Below are 17,227 nucleotides of genomic sequence, written 5' to 3'. Positions count from 1 at the left end.
TATCAAATTCCAGTCCCCCGTGACTATTAAATTTTCGTCTCCCTTAACTATCTGAATAATTTCTTTTATCACTTCATATGTTTCTTCAACCTCTTCATCATCTGTGGAACTAGTTGGCATATAAACTTGTACTATTGTGGCAGGTGTGGGCTTTGTGTCTATCTTGGCTACAATAATGCATTCACTATGCTGTTTGTAGTAGCTTATCAGCATTCCTAATTTTTTATTCATTAGTAAAAATACTCCTGCATTACTTGTATTTGATTTTGTTTTTATAACCCTGTATTCACCTGGCCAGAAGTCATAGATATGTTAGATAATTTAAAAAGGGGAACAGAGAGGTTGAAGTGGTATTTACTGAAGTGTAGTGGGAGGAAGAGCCGGTTTGCTACTCAGGTGAGTAAAGGGTAATAAATACAAAATCACATGGGGGTGAAGCAGAAATAGGTCTAACAATGAATAAGAAAACAGGAGTGTGAGTAAGCTCATCTGAGCAACATAGTGAATACATTATCATTGCCAAGGGAGACACGAAGCCAACACCTACCACAACAGTAAAAAATTATGTATCAATTAGTTCATCAGATGAGGAAGAGGTTGAAAGAATGTTTGGTGAGATCAAATAAAATACCAGATAGTTAAGGGAGTTAAAAATGGGACTGTGATGGGAGTCTGGAATTCAGTAGGAGGAAAAGTAACAGAAGGTAAGCTGCCTCATAGAATTTTTCACAAAGCATAGTACAGCCATTGCTAACACTACATTCAAGAATCATGAAATAAAGTTATATATGTGGAAGAGACCTGGAGACACTAGAAGATTTTGTATAGATTACATGGTAGAGACTGAGAAACCAGATTTAAATTGCAACTTATTTCCAGTGGCAGATATGGACTCTGAGCATAATTTTTTGGTTATGAGCTGCATATTAAAACTGAAAATATTTGCGAAAGGTAGGAAATGAAGGAGATGTGACCTGGATCAGTGAAATAATTATATGTTGTTGAGAATAATAAAGGGAGTATCAACAGCGACTATCTAAAAGAGCCAAATTTTTCCACCATTGTATTGTACAGTATTGAATTGAACTGGGGACCTAGAAACTTGTCCCTGCCATAGCACCCAGTGGTCCAGAACCCCACAACAGGCTACAGCACTCTACTCACCCCACCGCCACCCCACATGGAACCCAGGATTATTGTGCCATTCGGCCCCCAGTGGACCCCCCCCCCTCCCCCCCTACCCCCCGGTAATGTCTCACACCAGATGAGTGTAACCCCAAATGTTTGCATGGTAGAGTAATTATGGTGTATGCGTATGTGGAGACAGTGTTTGCACAGCAATCGCCGACATAGTGTAACTGAGGCGGAATAAGGGGAACCAGCCCACATTCACTGAGGCAGATGAAAAACTGCCTTAAAAACCATCCACAGATTGGCTGGCACACCGGACCTCGACACTAATCTGCCAGGCGGATTCTTGCCAGGGACCGGAACACCTTCCTGCCCGGAAAGCAGTGCGTTAGACCGCACGGCAAACCAGGCGGGTTGTCCACCATACAACTCAACAATACAAATAAACAGATTGTGGTTTAATATTCCATTGAATCTACAAAGGAGGATGTGCCCAGCAAATACAAGGATGGGGAACAAAATGGGCCACATTAGTTGAAAGAAAATGCCCCATCATCGACCTTAGATGATTTAGGAGAACTATGACAAACCTCAATCTGAATAATTCGGCAGTGATTTCAATATTGCTCCTCCTGAATATGAGTCCCATATCTTGACCACTGTACCATGTAGCTCGTCACACACAACAATAAATGCTGACAGATTTAAATCACTACAGTAGCAGCTGATATGTATGTAGCCATTATTGTAGATCAGACTCAAATGAGACTCAGCTTTAAACATGAAATATTGCCTCTCAGCATGCCAGTATCAGCATTATTGTGTTCATTGCAGTCTAATTTGTTTCTGTTGTCTGTACAATGGGAACTGATCTATGGCAAGTGTGCCACCAGTTGAGTAAATATCTGATGGCATCAAACTGTCTACATAAATGGATCTCCTCCCATTTCAGTGCTCCAGCATTGAGCCAACACTGTGAACAAAGCTGTATGTTCATTTAGTATTGAGTGAACAAGATGATACTAGCACTTGCTTTCTTGTGTACATTTTGTTTGGTGATTTTTTATTGATAAAGTATAGTGTAAGCCTGATTTTTCTAATCAAACAAGAAATAGTATGGTATCATAAAGGAATTGCAGATGTTAGTGAGCGTTGATTTATGAATTGTAATTTGTGGTGCTGTTGCCTTACCCAGGTCTGAAACATTCTCTGGTGATAGAATTTCATAATCACTTTGCAGGTTCTCTTCATCACTGAGCCCTCCGAACAGCCCCTTCTCCACTTTTTGCACATCCTTTGCCATTATAGTCTGATTAAAAGTGTTCTGGAGTGACAGTTGTTCCTCATGCTCCATTTCTGTATTTTCTTCATATAAAATAGGATTAAATGTGGATATTTGTACCCACTCAGCTCCAGAACTCACTAATAGTGCAAAGATGATGGTCTGGTATAACATTTTACCTGTTGTGTACAATAATTTAAATGTTGCATTAAGTGTCACAAAAATATTTTTAACTGAATGTTGGAAATAATTTTGTTTATCATTATGAAAGTTAAGGACAATTATGTTACTTACAAACAATACATTTGAATGGCCTTGGGAGAAAGTTCATAACTCAAAAAATAGTTGAAAGCATCACATGTAATTCTCTAATGTCAGATGCAAGAGAAGTATAAAAAATCTCCCACTACAAAAAAGATAAATAATGATTGTTTGCCACTGCATCATATTCCTGTAGAAGTTAACACTCAAAGAAATCCTTTTTTAGACTGGAAGATGGGGAAAGATAGAGAGTAAATGTTGTACCCTTTAATAGTAATTTAGCTGATGTCAAATCTAACATTAAGAAACCTGTCAGAAGTAGAACAGATTACCTGAGAAGCCTGAAAACATTTCACCAGACTATAAGAAGCCTTTTAAATAAAGTAGAGGAGCTACTGCTTTCTTTTCAAGAAATAGCTGACACTGATGAAGCTATTGCTGATGTACTCTGCCTAACTGAACATCACCTGGAAGCTACAGAAATCAATCAAAGACATTTATATAGTTATAGAATTGTTTCTCACTACTGCAGAACCAGCTTAAGGGAAGATGGGGTAGCAGTTTATACGCACAATACTCTTAGATCACAAACTGCAGATGTAGCTCAGTACTATAGTGAATAACATTTTGAATGCTGTGCTGTCAAATTAGAACTGGAAACTCAGTTCCTCATAATAATTGCAGTTTACATGGCACCCATGGGAAACATTAAAAAGTTCCTCTCACAGCTAGCATTAGGTCTTACAAAATTTTATAGGAATAACAGTGGCGATTTTAACATTAATTTACTTTCAAATAGTAACAGTCATAAACAACTGGAATCATTCTTCTCAACTTTCAACCATTTCATTCCTAACATGATTATATAGGCACAACAAGACCTTGATTGATAATCTGTTACTAGGACCCACAAATTACAATGGTGTAAAAACACAAGCTATAATAAATGATCTGTCTGGTCACGATGCTCAATTGACAACCTTAAAACTCAACAGTAGAAAACAGTAAATAATCACACCCAGGTTAAACAGATTAGAATAATAAATATGGAATCTACTAGCTTGTTTAGAAACAGTTCATACTATGAATAATGGGAGAAAATGTACCAGGCAGTTACAATAAATGAGAAATTCAGTTTATTCCTGGACTTGTTTCTCAAACATTTTGAATCCTGCTTCCCCCCAAAGGTAAATTAAAAGAAAATCATTCTGTTATGGAAGGAAAGAGTGGATAACAGCTAGCATCAAAATATCATATGCTAAAAAGAGAGACCTGTATATAGAACACAACATATGTAATCAGGAAGGACAAACAAGTGCATTATGCAGAAAAAATCAGCAAGTCGAATAATAAAGTAAAAACCACACGGAACATCATAAAAAGTGATACAAATAGGAACATAAAATCTCAACAAGCAGGGGCTCCACAATCCTCTGGTAGTGGTTCAGACAAGAATAATCAAAAAGTTGCAGCCTCAGATTTTAATAACTTTTTTCTCACTGTAGCTGAAACAATAATGAACTATAATAAGCAGTCTCCCACAGAAGCCATAGAGCAACTAAATCAAATGCAAATCACACCAAACACAGCACTTCTTTTCTAAAGCACAACTCCTAAAGAAATTGAAAAAAATCATGAAATTACTTAAAAGCTCTAGATCTTCTGCAGATGATGTAATGTCAAACAGGATTCTAAAATGATTAATCGGTCATGTGTTATGCTATTTATGTAACCAGTCAATGAAAACTGTGACATTTTCAAACAGGATGAAACATGCAATAGTGTTGTTCATCCACAAAAGTGGGGCAAGGAATGCACCATTCAGTTATCAGTCCATGTCTTTGCTGCCAGCATTCTCAGAGGTGTTTGAGAGAGTAATTTATGATAGTATTTATGGCCATGTGACACAAAGTGGCTTACTGACATCTACAAAGTTTGGTTTTTGTAACGGATTCTCTCCAGAGAGAGCTATATTTAGCCTAAGAGATGAAATTAAATCGCAGAAGGTATCCAATGGAGATCTTTTGTGATCTTGCTAAAGCTTGCTGTGTAGATCATAACACATTGCTAAAAAAGCTGCCACACACTAGCATCAAAGATGAACCTTTGATGTGGCTAGAATCTTACCTGCGGAACAGGAAGCAAAGAGTTATCTTAATGGAGGTAGGTGTAACAGTAAACTCAGACTGGGGAAATGTAAAATCTGGAGTCCTCCAGGGCTCAATCCTTGGGCCACTGATTTTCCTGATCTACATTAACGATCTACCAGTTACAATTAATGACAGAGCAAAAATAGTCGTGTTTTCAGATGATACGAGTATTCTGATCAAGCTTCCAAACTCCATAGTGCTGGATACAGCCCAGACAGTCACTAATCAAGTACACAAATATTTCAAAAACTACAATTATACAGTTTCAGACAGTATATAACACTAAGTTCCTGAAATGGAGATCAACAACCAGAAAATTTATAAAACCACACATAAAAAATTCCTAGCCATCCAGATAGACATCGAGCCAACATAGATAGAGCAAATTGTTCAGCTGGTCAAAAAACTTAGCATAGCGTGTTTTGCCCTGAGAGCTATTTCTCACCTTGTTAACAGAGAAATATTGCATTTGCCATATTTTGCACATTTCCATTCTGTACTCTCCTATGGTATTATCTTCGGGAAATGCTGCAAGGGTTGAAAGAGTCTTCAAACTACAAAAATGAGCAGTGAAGCTGATATGCGGGGTCTCTAACAGAACACCCTGCAGAGGTCTCTTTAAGACTCTCGGGATATTTACTGTTAAAAATCAATATACACTGAAGGGCCAAAGAAACTGGTACACCTGCCAAATATTGTGTACAGTCCCCGCAAGCATAAGGAAGTGCCACATCATGAAGTGTCATGGATTCCAATAATGTCTGAAGTTGTGCTGGAGGAAACTGACAACATGAATCCACAGGGCTGTCAATAAATCCCTAAGAGTATGAGGGGGTGGAGATGTCTTCTCAACAGCACATTGCAAGGCATCCCAGATACCTTCAATAATGTTCATGTCTGTGGAGTTTGGTGCCCAGCAGAAGTGTTTAAACTCAGAAGAGTGTTCCTGGAGCCACTCTGTAGCAATTCTGGATGTGTGGGATGTCACATTGTCCTGCTGGAATTGCCCAAGTCCAGCGGGATGTGCATTGGATATGAAAGAATGCAGGTGATTAGACAGGATGCTTACGTACGTGTCACATGTCAAAGTCATATCTAGACATATCAGGGGTCTAATATCACTCCAACTGCACATGCCCCGACACCATTACAGTGCCTCCATCAGCTTGAACAGTTCCCTGCTGACATGAAGGGTCCATGGATTCATGAGGTTGTCTCCATACCTGTACATGTCCATTCACTCAATACAATTTGAACTGAGACTCATCCGACCAGGCAATATGTTTCCAGTCATCAACAGTCCAACGTCAGTGTTGATAGGCGCAGGTGAGGCATAAAGCTTTGTGTCATGCAGTCATTGAGGGTACATGAGGGGGTCTTCGGCTCTGAAAGCCAATATCAATGATGTTTTGTTGAATGGTTCACACGATGACAATTGCTGATGGCCCACCATTGAAATCTGCAGCAATTTGTGGAAGGGTCGCACTTCTGTCATGCTGAATGATTCTCTTCAGTTGTTGTTGATCCATTTCTTGCAGGATCTTTTTCTGGCCACTGCGATGTTGAGGATTTGATGTTTTACTAGATTCCTGATATTCACAGTACACTCATGAAATAGTTGTACGGGAAACTCCCCACCTCTTGCCTACCCAGGAGATGCTCTGTCCCATCACTCATGTGCCAACTATAACGACACATTCAAACTCACTTAAATCTTGATCATCTGCCATTGTAACTGTAGTAACCAACCTAACAACTGTGCTAAACACTTGCTGCCCTATACAGGCATTGCCAACCACAGCGTCATATTCTGCCTGTTTACATATCTCTGTATTTGAATATGCATGCCTATACCAGGTTTTTGGCACTTCAGTGTATATACTCACTGCTGATGTTTGTAGCCAGCAAGAAGGACTTATTCTAGAAAAACTGTGACATTCACAAGCATAACACAAGATGGGAAAAATTTCCACCAAGGCTGTGCAACTCTGACAAACGTCCATACGGGAGTAACTGAGTCAGGAATAAAAGTATATAACAAGCTTCCCATCAGTATAAAACAGGAAACTGATGACACACAGATTTTCAAAATGAAACTAGAAACAGTCCTCAGACAACAATCTTATTATAAAATGAATGAATTCCTAGAGTAATAAAGCATCCTTTTGAGTAAAAATAGAGGAAAGAAAATATTTACTTACATCTTGAAGACAAAATTGTGTACTTCTAATATAAATTATAGTGATAAAATGTTAATTTATTTATATCATATGGTAAAATGTATACTACCATTTATTCTACACTATTAAGTATTCACTTTAACTTACTTATGAAACGAAGATGAAAATTTTGTATGTTAACATAAATCATAATGAAAAATGTAAATTTCATTATTTATTTACGGCACAGGGATAAAAATGTGTACATCCATTCATTCTGCTATTTTAAGCATTAATGTGAACTTACACCAGTAAAATGCTGCTTGTAATGTTGTCTGCAATCAATCATTCATAGAAAATAAGTATTTGTATGATATATAAAATGCTCACATAATTGTGTCAAACAACGGAAAATCCAGGATGGAATGTATGTAATGCTATTATGAAAGGATAGCTTCTACTCACCATAGATTCTGAGTCACAGATAGGCACAACAAAAAGACAGACACAAAATAAGCCTTCGGCCAACAAGGCCGAATAATAGATGACAGGCGTGCGCACACACTCACGCAAATGCAACTCATGCACACATGACTGCAGTCTGTGGCAACTGAAGCCACACCGCGAGCAGCAGCAGCAGTGCATGATGGGAGAGGCAACTGGGTGAGGGTAAGGAGGAGGCTGGGGCAGGGAGGGGGAAGGATAGCAGGGTAGGGGTGGGAGACAGTGAAGTGTTATTGGGGAGTGTGCAGGGACGAGGTCAAGGGAGGGTAGGGCAGCTAGGCGCAGTTGGCAGGATAGACAGTGGGCAGGGGAGATGTGGTGGGGTGGGGGAGTGGAAAAGGAGAGAAGTAAAACGACTGCATGTCTTGGAGGAATAGAGTGCTGTACAGTGCTGTAATGGGAACAGGGAAGGGGGTGGATGGATGAGGACAATGACTAATGAAAGTAGAGACCAGGAAGTTTATGGGACTGTGGATATATTGCAGGGAGTGTTCCCACCTGCACAGTTCACAAAAGCTGGTGTTAGTGGGAAGGATCCATATGGCACAGGATGTGAAGCAGTCATTGACATGAAGAATGTCATGTTGGGTGGCATGCTCAGCAACAGGGTGGTCCAATTGTTTCTTGGCCACAGTTTGTCGGTAGCCATTTATGTGGACAGACACATCTACTACATCTACATGATTAATCCCCATTCACAATAAAGTGCCTGGCAGAGGGTTCAATGAACGGCCTTCAAGCTGTCTGTCTACCATTCCACTCTCGAATGGCAAGTGGGAAAAACGAGCACTTAAACTTTTATATGCGAGCCCCGATTTCTACTAGTTTATCGTGATGATCATTTCTCCCCATGTAGGTGAGTGCCAACAGAATGTTTTCGCTATTAGAGGAGAAAATAGGTAATTGAAATTTGATGAGAAGATCCCGTTGCAACAAAAACGCCTTTGTTTTAATGATTGCCACTCTAATTCACGTATCATGTCTGTGACACTAGCTCTCCTATTTCATGATAGTACAAAATGAGCTGCCCTTCTTTGAACTTTTTCGATGTGGATCCCACACCACTCAGCAATACTCCAGAATATGGCAGACAAGTTTGGTGTAAGCAGTCTTTTTAGTAGACCTGTTGCGCCTTCTTAGTGTTCTACTAATGAATTGCAGTCTTTGGTTTGCCCCATAACATTATCTATGTGATCATTCCAATTTAGGTTATTTGCAATTGTAATCCCTAAATAGTTAGTTGAATTTACAGCCTTAAGATTTGTGTGACTTAACACTTAATCAAAATTTAGCGGATTTCTTTTAGTGCTCATGTGAATAACTTCACACTTTCTTTATTCTGGGTCAATTGCCACTTTTTGCACCACACAGTTATCTTATCTAAATCATTTTGCAATTCATTTTTGTCGTCTGATAACTTTACAAGATGGTAACAATCTAACATGGCTACTCAGCTTGTGTCCTATGTCAAAATTAGAATTATATATTAACACCTTCAGCTGCTGACGGGTGTTGATATATAACAACGGGGACAGGTGAAAATGTGTGCCCCAACCGGGACTCAAACCCAGGATCTCCTACTTACATGGCAGATGCTCTATCCATCTGAGCCACTGAGGGCACAGAGGATAGTGTGACTGCAGGGACTATCTCGCGCATGCCTCCTGCAAGACCCACATTCTCAGCTTATATGTCCACACACTACATTCGTAGTGTCCCTACCCAACACACTCATTACTCATGGAAGACATTCTTACCAAGTCCCATAAGAGTTCGGGTAATATGTGTGCATCTGCGCAGAAGAAGAAGGTCATGGCCGGTAATGCCAGAACTGTATACTTATATGGATATGGTGAGTGTTCTTTCGGACATGTCTGAAAGAACAGACACCATTAATGACCTGCAGCCATCTGGAATGAAATTAGAATTATATATTAATACCTTCAGCTGCTGACGGGCATTTATATATATCAACGGGAACAGGTGTAAAGGAGTGCTCCGACCAGGACTCAAACTCGGGATCTCCTGCTTACATGCCAAACGCTCTATCCATCTGAGCCACTGAGGGCACAGAGGATAGTGCAACTGGAGGGACTATCTCGCACATGCCTCCTGCAAGACCCAATTCTCACCTTATATGTCCATATACTACATTCGTAGTGTCCCTACCCAACACACTCATTTCTCGTGGAAGACATTCTTACCAAGTCCCGTAAGAGTTAGGGTAATATGCAAGCATCTGCACAGAAGTCATATATACTTATATGTCTCCTATGTTGTTAATATAGATCAGGAACAATAGAGAGCCTATAACACTTCCTTGGGGAATGCCGGATATTACTTCAGTTTTCCTTAATGACTTTCCATCTATTACTACAAACTGTGACCTTTCTTATAGGAAATCATGAATCCAGTCACACAACTGAGGCAATACTCAATACACATACAGTTTGGTTAGAAGACACTTGTGCAGAAGGTGTCAAAAGCCTTCTGGAAATCTAAAAATGTGGAATCAATCTGACATCACCTGTCAATAGCACTCATTACTTCATGTGTATAAAGAGCTAGTTGTGTTTCACAAGAATGATGTTTTCTGAATCTGTGATGACTATGTGTCAGTAAATGATTTTCTTCTAGGTAATTCATACTGTTTGAACACAGTATACGTTCCAAAACACTACTGCAAATCAACTTTAGTGCAGTGAAGGTACTGCCACTGGTGTGCTTTATGTATGACCAGAAACTTTTTGGGTTTTCTGCCAGATTCCAAAACAGTTTCACTGTGGAAATTATTAAAAGCATCTCTCATTGAAGTATGCCCTATGTTTCAAACTTCTGCAAAACTTTGCCAATCTTGGGGATTTTGTGTTCTTTTAAATTTGGCATGCTTTTTTTGTTGCTTCTGCAACAGCAATCTGACCCATTTTGTGTACCATGTGGGATCAATACCATCACTTATTAATTTATATGGTATATATCTCTCAATTGCTGTCAATACTATCTCTCTAAAATGATTCCACATCTTTTCTATGCTTACATGATCAGATCAGAAGGAGTAGAGACTGTTTCTTAAAAAGGCATTAAGAGCATTTTTATAAGCTTTTTTAAATAGATGTACTTTGAGTTTCTTTTTTATGGTTGCTCGCAGGAGAGCTTCTGTAAAGTTTGGAAGGTAGGAGACAAGGTACTGGCAGAAGTAAAGCTGTGAGTACCGGGCGTGAGTCGTGCTTTGGTAGCTCAGTTGGTAGAGCACTTGCCCGCGAAAGGCAAAGGTCCCGAGTTCGAGTCTCGGTTGGGCACACAGTTTTAATCTGCCAGGAAGTTTCATATCAGCACACACTCCGCTGCAGAGTGAAAATCTCATACTTTTTCTGTGTGTTTCCTGAGACCCTCTAACCTACAAAACTGCCCAGTCCCATCCAAACAGCCCCCGCTGCCCATGTAGCCACTTCATGTGTGTAGTGGACTCCTGACCTATTAAGCAGAACATGGAAACGCACCACCCAATGGCGCAAGCAAAGGAATCTGCAGCTTACATGCTCGCAGAACTGCCTGAGCCTCTGATTCAGACCCTGCAGTTAGCTCTGCACCAAAGGACCGCATTCAGTTCTGTTGATGATGCTGCAGATGGTGAGCTCCACCTTAAACTTGAAAGCAAGACTAGCAGTCTTTACCATTTCTACTAACTGCCCGAAACCAGAGAGAATCTCCTCCGATCCAAACGACACACATCATTGGTACTGACAAGGGCCACTGCCTGCAGTTGTCTGCTCCCTGTACTCTTCATGGCTTCAGAAAGCGCCGTTTCCACATCTAGAATGATTCCCTCCAGTATGTACACAGAATGCACGCTGGCCTCCTTCCCCTCCTTGGCAGCCATGTTCCGAAGGGGTCCCATTACATGCCTAACATTGGAGATCCCAACTACCAGCAAACCCACCCTCTGTGACTGCCCAGACCTTGCGGGTTTCTCCCTTCCATAAGACAAAACAACAAAAGTATCATCAACTTCAAATTCTCCCTACCATGAGGCCAAACGACAAAAGTATCATCAATTTGAATGCCTTTTTAGAACATCCGAACTCAATGCACCGAAACATTCATTTTACGATGGAGGTGGAAGAGGATGGTTGCCTTCCCGTTCTTAACGTTTTGGTTAGGAGGAAGGTTGATGGATCATTGGGACATGCAGTTTACTGGAAATATGGTAACATTGACTTCTATTTACAGGCCGATAGTTGTCACCATCTGGCACAGCGTGAAGGGGTACTTTGTATCTTGATACACAGGGCGTGTAATTTCCGACATTGAGACTTTACCAGCTGAGCTGGCCCATCCTGAAGCTACATTTCATCAGAGTGGTTATAGTGAAAGACAGATTGAATGTGCATTGCACCATCGACCAACTGTGCATCGGATGACTGATGATAGTGCTGAGTCAATGCCAAAGTGTACTGCCTTTTTGCCTTATGCAGGAAGCACTTCCAACAAGATTGGTCATATTTTATGGAAATATGATGTGAAATGTATTTTTCAATCTCCATCTAAAATTAGAGCACTTTTGGGTTCTGTTAAGAATGGTCTTGTTTTGTGTAAGGTGGGTATACATCGCATTCCTTGTAGCTGTGGCATGGCATACATTGGTTAGACTATCAGGACTGTGGAGGACCAATGAACTGAGCATAAACAGCACCACAATCTGCTATTGCTGAACATTGTTTGGATACTGGTCACCCAGTGTTAAATAACAATATCGAGATATTGGCATGTGCGTTCAGCTATTGGGACAATGTTATTAAGGAAGCTGTTGAGATTAAATTAGCAAGCAACCTTGTAAACAGGGATGGAGGTTTTTGTTTAAACTCTGCTTGAAATCCTGCTCTCTCCCTTGTCAAAAAACAGAGGGACAGAGTCAATGTTACTGCGCCTGCTATTTTGTAGTCATTAACTATCAATATCTCTGACTTTGTTCATCCTTGGTGGCACTAGTATTCAGTGTGTATTTGTTACCTTTCCTGAATTACTTCAAGAACTGAGGTTTTAAATTTGCTTGTACATCACCTGTCCATTGCAGATTTTGCCTACAAAATAGTGGGGTGTACTCCTGCCGAAATATCGGCAGTCACTGTAAATATTACCTGGCTGAATTCCCATAAGTTGTTTGAAAATTGTATATGCCAGGAGGAACTCAGGCCTCATATCAAATTTGATATTCATAAATTTTGTATTTTTTGTATGGTCACAAAATTTCAACTTATTACTGACCACAAACTGCTCTTACCCTTTCTGGGCCTAAGGCGAAACTGCCGTAGCTTAATAGCACATCATCTTCATTGATGGGCACTCTGCTTGAAATTTTTCAGAGTATCTGCTCAACATTCTAACACAGACAGTCTCTCTCACTTCTGGCAGGTCTGAATTCCAAATTTGAAGATTAGGAGAGAGTTTGTTTTTAATCAGAAAGCCAAATGCAGAAATCATTCAGTGAGTTCCCTATAAATTTCCAGGCTATTGCTGCAGCATCTGTGTGTGACCAATTTCTTCAATAGGTCCTGCAATATGTGTGGTTTGGTTGGCTTACAAAGCTCTCTAATGCAGAATCTCCCAGCCTCAATTGCTTGTTTCATTGACACCATCAACTCCAGTTTTGGCAAGATGTTGTACTCCTTATAGAGGATGATGAATGGTGCAGTGTGGTGGCACCATCCTCCCTGCAATATCAGATGCAACTAGCACACTACTTCATCTACTGGGCATGTATGGACAATGATGTGGTATTAGTGATTTGACTCTGTGCCATTTGCCTCACACACTAGTCAGCACCACCCCAATTATTCTCTCCATGGCTAGTCTGATACAGCTGTGAGACCAAGTTCATGCTGACCTTGGGCACTTTTATGTTGTCCATTTGGCTAATCATTGTGAACTCCTTCTCCTACTTCCTGTATGACATCTGCTTCCAGCTAAAAAAAAAAAAAATAAAAAAAAAAGAAGAAATATAGAAAGTAACAGCAGCCTCAGTGGGTGTCTGGAGTGGATATTTACACTAAAGAGTGCAGCCTGCTCATACGGTCCCCAGTTTACAGTTACTGATTTCAAAATATTTTCCACCTGCAATGGAATTAAATATCTTATCACACCCTCCTTCTCATCCAGCCTCAAATGGTTGGCAGAATGGTTCATTTGTACATTGAAATGTTGAAATCAGTAGGATCTGCTAAAATAGCCTGCAGTGGCCCCTGGGCTACAAAAAATGCTCTGAAACCTGTACCATCATCATCAGTGGCCCCAGACATCTCTCAGGAGCTTTCCATCATGACACCGCCTAGTTCCTGGTTTTTTCCTCTGTATCATCCCCACCAAATTTACCAAAACCTACGTGCTGGTTCGAGGTGGGAAAAATTTAGTAGACAAATATAAATCCAGTGGCGCTGCCTCCAGTGGGGAAGCAGCAAATACCACAAGCCAGTCCCTTGAAATTCTGTAGCAGGCCAATATAAGGTGATCTAGTAGCTGGCTTGATCTCAGTTCCTCATTTGCTGGCTGCTCTCATTTGACACAGTCACTATCCAAACACAAGTCCAGTCCAGATAAACAGTTATCTGGACTGGACTTGTGTTTGGATAGTGACTGTCATAATTTCAGATTTATTGCATGAATAGAGCAATAAGTGTTTTATCTGTACTCCACAACCTGTTATAACATTTCCATATAGTGCTTCTAGTTGATAAGAGTGTGGTTTCCATGACCACAGGATTTATTTTGAATTAATGTTGTGGACTCTTTACAAATAATAATCATGCCTTGTTTGAAGGGACTGTAATTTACTTAGAAGTAGTTAATGGGAAGGAATCAAACTTATTGTTTTTCAGTCAATGATTAGTAATGAATCTTGTGGAAGAATAGAAGTGTTGTTAATTTTTATGTTAGAGATAAGGATCTGGGTGGGAAATGTTATTCTAGTCATAATTTCATGTAACCCTTAACCATTGGCAGAAGAGAACAATTTTGTGTAATGTCAGACTATAATTCGCTGAAAACCTTGAGAGAAATAATGTATATTGTTGTCAAGAATTAATAATGTTGAGAATGTTTTGCTTATAGTGAAGTTATGATGAAATGGATACTGATTTACTATGTGCATGATGTTGCAGTTAAGCAAGAGGTACCAGTAACTGTGAGTTGAACTATTGAGGATTATTTTGAAAGAGCGAAGAGTGTTGTGAGGTGTTCGACTTATAGTGATGTGTTGGATTCTTTGTGGATTATTGTGATGTATTATGGTTAATTTGTAGATGATGGTGATGATGATGACAATTATGATGATGATGATGATGATGATGATGATGTTATCTATTATTATGTTGCATTGATGAGAATCATATGAGTAATATTGAAGTAAGGAATAGAATATGATGATAAAAACTGTTGTGTTTCTGATAAATGTCCACTACTGTATACCAATGGTATCACTTATCCCAAATAAATCTAGCGAAAGTACCTGCAGTCTAAGAGAAGATTGGGGGAAATAATACACTCCTAAAGACAAAATTTAATCTGTACACTGTATTAAAAATGAAGTATTGCTGTAGACAAGACATTTAACTATCTGGCCTAATCTGGTGACATCGATTTGTTGTAGAATCATGGAACATATTTTGTGTTCAGACATAATGACCTCTCTAGACTCTAAGAAGCTCATCTGCAGAAACGAACACAGTTTTAGGAAACAGCGGTCATTCGAGACACAGATGGCCCTCTTTGTGCATGATACACAACAGGCCATAGATACTGGCTCCCGGGTTGATGCCATATTTCTCAACTTTTGAAAGGCGTCCGACTAGTTCCGCACTGTCACTTGCTCCAAAAATTGTATGCTTACGGTCTATCTGATGATGCATGTGGTTGGATAGAAAGTTTTCTAACAGGCAGGAAGCAGTATGTTGTCCTGAATGGGGTGACTTCAACAGAAACAAGTGTAACTTCACGTTTGCCCCAGGGCAGCGTAATAGGTCCGCTGCTTTTTATGATTTACATAAACGATCTGGTTGATGGTATTGACAGTGGCATTAGACTGTTTGCTTATGATGCTGTAGTCTACGAAAGTAGTATCACACAAAAGCTGTGAACAGATCAATGAGGATTTGCAGAAAATAAATGCATGGTGTAATGACTGGCAGTTATCTGTCAATATTAGTAAGTGTAACCTACTGCGTATAACAAGGCAAAAATCCCCATTAATTTACAAGTACAAAATAAATGCCCAGTCTTTGGAAGCAGTAACATCCGTCAAGTATCTGGGTGTGACTATTCGAAATGATCTCAAATGGAATGATCAGATTACACAAATAATGGGTAAGGTGAACTCTAGATTGCGGTTTATTGGTAGAATCCTGAAGCGATGCAGTCCTTCAACAAAGGAAATAGCTTACAATATGTTAGTTCGTCCAGTCTTAGAGTATTGTTCGTCTGTATGGGACAATTACCAGTTGCGTCTGATTCAAGAAATTGAGAAGGTCCAAAGAAAAGTGGCAAGATTAGTGACTGGTACATTTAGCCATCACAAGACTGTTACAAATCTCATAGAAAGTTTGAAGTGGGACACACTTGTAGATAGACGGTGCACTAAATGGAAGGAGCTGCTCACTAAATTCCAAAATCTGATCTTCACTGAGGATGTAGAGCATATATTATTACCACCAACTTTCAAATCACACAAAGATCACCATTCAAAGATAAGGCAAATTAGAGCTTGTACTGAGGCGTTCAGACAGTCATTTTTCCCTCAAGCGATCATGAGTGGAACAGAGGGGGAGAAATATGACTTTAGCGTGAATTGTGCCCTCCGCCACACACTGCTTGGTGGCTAGCAGAGTAGATATATAGATGTAGATGTGGAAGATTAAGCAGTATGACAAAAAAAGCCAGGCAAGCTGGAGTTCTATAAATTCTCTCTTCCAGACTCCAGCCATACCATTCAAAATGCCCTTTTTCCATTCTAAAATTCAGTCTTATTAACATTTTCTGAATGCTTATGTGATAATGATAGTCATGAGTGTTTGTTATGTACATACTGCACTCTTCAAAAATTATTGCAGAAAACATAAAATGATCTGCATTGTAAATTATGAATGTATGATTACAACCAAGTGAAAAGCCAGGCCTGATGAAACTTACTGTGGTGTTATACGGTATTGTCACCATACCAGGCAGAATGCATCTTGAGACTGGCAGTGAACCATGTGACAGCCTCACAGATTTGTGGCCATCTTGGAGCCACAACTCTAGATGTATGCACACTTAGCACCATCCCTGATCTGGCATAACAAGACACCACAACAAGGCCTGCCCACTGTATCAACAGCCTATGAGTGGAGTCAGCCAAAGCCTCAACAAATTATAGTAGTGTTTCTGTACTACGGTCATTTATGATGAATAGGCTCTGATTAACAGACTCTCTCTCAGAGTTGCTGTTCAAGTTACGTAAAGTTATTGTGTCACTCAGATTATATGTACTTCTCAACATTTCTGCTTTGTGTCTAAGCAGTCACCTATTCCTTGGCACCTGCCTCTGGCTCATCCGACACTGGCTGGTTCAAATGGCTCTGAGCACTATGGGACTTAACAGCTGAGGTCATCAGTCCCCTAGAACTTAGAACTATTTAAACCTAACTAACCTAAGGACATCACACACATCCATGCCTGAGGCAGGATTCGAACCTGCGACCATAGCGGTCTCT

At 39.9% G+C, this 17,227-nt stretch overlaps 1 protein-coding gene across 1 annotated transcript in view; it reads right to left on the bottom strand.

Annotated features, from left to right (window-relative positions):
- Window positions 1-17,227, bottom strand: part of LOC126417016 (uncharacterized) — a 93,654-nt gene that overhangs the window by 11,861 nt on the left and 64,566 nt on the right. Inside the window, exon 2 of the mRNA XM_050084905.1 lies at window positions 2,323-2,592. Within this exon, the coding sequence (XP_049940862.1) occupies window positions 2,323-2,587 (265 nt within the window). The 5' untranslated portion in view covers window positions 2,588-2,592. The remainder of the gene's footprint in view (window positions 1-2,322; window positions 2,593-17,227) is intronic.

The sequence above is a fragment of the Schistocerca serialis genome, chromosome 8 (genome assembly GCF_023864345.2).
Source record: "Schistocerca serialis cubense isolate TAMUIC-IGC-003099 chromosome 8, iqSchSeri2.2, whole genome shotgun sequence".
Taxonomy (NCBI): domain Eukaryota; kingdom Metazoa; phylum Arthropoda; class Insecta; order Orthoptera; family Acrididae; genus Schistocerca; species Schistocerca serialis.
The sequence above is the reverse complement of the archived record's forward strand: the minus strand, read 5'-3'. Positions and strand labels throughout refer to the sequence as shown.